Source organism: Triticum aestivum, chromosome 2B (assembly GCF_018294505.1).
Source record: "Triticum aestivum cultivar Chinese Spring chromosome 2B, IWGSC CS RefSeq v2.1, whole genome shotgun sequence".
NCBI lineage: Eukaryota > Viridiplantae > Streptophyta > Magnoliopsida > Poales > Poaceae > Triticum > Triticum aestivum.
Genome location: NC_057798.1, coordinates 361,489,407 through 361,492,716, shown reverse-complemented (window position 1 = coordinate 361,492,716; position 3,310 = coordinate 361,489,407). Strand labels below are relative to the sequence as shown.

Below are 3,310 nucleotides of genomic sequence, written 5' to 3'. Positions count from 1 at the left end.
CTTGGAGAAACATAGTCATAAACATGTGATGTACAAACTCCATATAATGATATTATGATATGTGTTTTCATAGATAATTTTATTTTTCAGGGCAACGCACGGTCATTCAACTAGATTTAGCTTCCTTGGATTAGGAATAGATCTAGAAGAAGGTGACGTGGTAGGGTTTTTTTGTACCGTCCGAGACAACGAAACAATGACATGGAAGCTACATGCAAAATTAAGGGGCAATAGATTGAGAGGGTGAATGATGTATGGACAGAGAAGGTGATGAACGGCAAGTTTAATGGGAAAGGGCGGCTAGAAGGGTGTGTCATGTTTGTAAGAATAGAGAGAAGAATATGCTTGCATTTGTGTTGTGGTTGAACATTACGTGCAATATGCTCGTTTCTGGGAAGGAAAATGAGCATTGTTTACACAATTTCATTTGTTGGCCCGTAGCAACGCACGGGCATTCTACTAGTCTTAATTAATTATGAATCTGGAGAGATTAAAAAGGAAATGGGAGCGTGGAATCGAGAAACCTGGGCCTTTATAACACCTGCGCCACACACCCCCTCACAACCAAACGCAATATCGCCCAGCCCCTCTTCCTCCTCGACGCGCAGGCCCCAGGGAAAAAGAAAAACTCCGTTGGAGAAAAGTCGCGTGCCGTCTCCTCTCGCCCACAGGTTAGTTGGTGCCCGCCGCCCGTCTCCTCCTTCCACCGCCTCAGATCCGATCGCCGGAGGCCGCGCCGCCGATCCGGCGTCTGTTCGCTCCTGATGCGCGCGTTGCCGTGCTTTTTCTCGTTGGAGGATTTTTCTTTTTAATTTTGGGTTCGGTGTCGCTGGATCTGCGCAGGAATTGTTTGATCTTCGGTTGGTAGGATTGTTCGGCTATGGTTTGATTTGCGCGTCCGCCTCCGTGTGCGACGTAATCGTCGTGGTGGGTGTCTCGTTTAGAGGAGGCGGTTGACTTCCGTTCAAATTTTTGTGGTGATTTGCGCCTGCGCGTGAATTTATATAGATTGGGGACCAGACCGGTGCAGTGAAGGTGATTGGTCTTTTTGATTCGAACAGCACAAAGGGGAAGAGGTGACTCGATGGATAATGATCAAAAGGAATGCATTGAGGCCTCTGCTGGCTATGATTGCTTTGCCACCGGCCGCCCTATGAGACCCATGTCTTGTCATGAAAGATCCTCGAAAGGTCAGTTGCTTAGACATGAGGTCCAAGGTCCCGGCACGAAATTGGATTGCTTGAATTATGCTCCGGGAAAGGATTTGTTGCTTCATCCAGCTGCGTGTTTTCCTTGACCCGGCTTTTATATGACTGTGCGACATGATGGATAAAGTTATAAACCGAAGGTCTAGAATAATTATGTGGACAAAGGAATTAAGGATGAGATAAAGAAAGATTGGTCATTCACATAGCATCCCAGACCAGGCATTGGAATATCATGCTTTCACCTGTGATCTGTTATGCAGGAATTGCAGACTCTAATATGAATTTGTTTAAAGTCCAATCTAGTTTCTATTGGCACCTATGTGCTAATAGGGTGTAGTCTGGTCGGGAAGAATCATGGGCAGCCTATCTTATGATTTTTAATCTTATATATAATTATCTGTGTGTCTGTCTAAAAATGCCACTTGTGCACCTAGAAAAATCTAATCTTAATGTATGCCAACTGCCATAGTCAGGAAAGTCGATTGATTCCCTGATTTTAGGGACTTATGAGGTGATTAATCCAGAACTATGTAGCTTGAGGGCAGGGTTGTCATGCATACCTTATGCTTTCATGGCCGCAGTAGTTCTGTAGCAGTTTAGCTTACGGCTTAACCAGGATCACAAATTTGGTTTATTATTGCTTTTATAAATGAAAATATGTATGTAGCAATCTCTTCTTTACAGCTGCCTGTGCACCAACATTGGATTCACCTATGATCCTCATAATGTATATTTTTTGTGCTTGTTACTCAAGCTGTTGGTATTTTTGCATCACCATTTCTTGGTAACGAGTTGTCATACTTCTGTGCCTGCAGCACGTTGGCAGCAATGGCACAAGAGAGCTGGAAGGAGTCTGAGGAGACTGTCCAAACACCTGAGGCACCAATATTGTGTGTAAACAACTGTGGCTTCTTCGGTAGCAGCATGACAAACAACATGTGCTCCAAGTGCTACAGGGACTTCATTAAGGCCACTACAATGGCTGCCCCTGTAGTGGAGAAGGTGTTCTCAGTGGCATCATCTTCCAGTGTGACCTTGGAGCAAGCAGAGGCAGACGAAGTACCAGCCGCGGCTGTAGCTGATAGCCAAGCAGCACAGGAGCCTCCAAAGCCGCCCAGCAACAGATGTCTTTCATGCCGCAAGAAGGTGGGCTTGACTGGTTTCCAGTGCCGGTGCGGGGGAACATTCTGCGCCATGCACCGCTACGCTGACTCCCACGAATGCACCTTCGACTACAAGAAGGCTGGCCGGGAGCAGATTGCCAAGCAGAACCCTGTTGTGATAGCCGAGAAGATCAATAAGATCTGATTGATAGTCTCACCGGGTTCATTTGCTTGCTATTTGTGGTGGTGCCGGAGTCGTCTTTACTTGAATCAGTAGGTTTCTTCTGGTCTGGACTAGGTTGCCAGGGTCTCAATTGTGTCTATCCTTCTCCTTCATGGTTCGCTTCTCTCGATTATGAATGAAATGAAATAATGTAAATATATAATATTCTATTGTTTTAGCTGTTCGTTTCGGATATTGCTTATTGCTCCTTGCTTATCAGTAAAGTTTCAAGCCCTCAGGAAATTGTCTCGCTGCATTTTACCGTGTGTCAGACAATGGCTTCCTTCCGTGGGATTGGGACAGCCCATCGCCGGCTGTCACTGCTACTGCTCCGATACTCCGACATGGTAAACTAGCCTAGCCTCGCCTTCATCTTCCCTGAGTTTGCCCCATGGTCAGCAGCCGGGTCGCCTCTCATGCGGCCATGGCAAAGAGCTCCTGCGACTCCAATTCCCATCTTGCAGCAAGGTGCAGGTGGGCAGTGGTGTGGAGCAGGAGTTTGTGCTGCAGCGTTACTGCGAGAGTTTTTTGCAATTTGGGTTTTCTTCCCAATTTATAAAGAAGCTTGCGTGTCCTGCACCTCGGGTGGGTGAGCAGTGACGAAATACCTGCAACAGCGACTGCACCGCGTCCAAAGGCTAGCTACCTCCGATGAGTTGCATGGTCAACTGTGTCTTCCGGTGCATCTACTAGCCTTTTTTTCAAACTGAATCTCGTAATTCGTCATGCACCATGGCTACGTACCTCCGTCCGTCTGTGGTTCAGCATTACTAGCG

At 46.8% G+C, this 3,310-nt stretch overlaps 1 protein-coding gene across 1 annotated transcript; it reads left to right on the top strand.

Annotated features, from left to right (window-relative positions):
• Positions 1-539: 539 nt before the first annotated feature.
• LOC123044933 (zinc finger A20 and AN1 domain-containing stress-associated protein 9) lies at positions 540-2,729 on the top strand. Its single transcript, XM_044467810.1, has 2 exons — positions 540-671; positions 2,024-2,729. Exon 2 carries the CDS (start codon positions 2,037-2,039, stop codon positions 2,514-2,516), a length of 480 nt encoding a protein of 159 aa, XP_044323745.1. The 5' UTR covers positions 540-671; positions 2,024-2,036; the 3' UTR covers positions 2,517-2,729.
• The last annotated feature ends 581 nt before the right edge of the window (positions 2,730-3,310 follow it).

Coding starts and splice junctions, on each gene's coding strand:
- LOC123044933 (XM_044467810.1), top strand. CDS start 2,037: ATGGCACAAGAGAGCTGGAAGGAGTCTGAGGAGACTGTCCAAACACCT.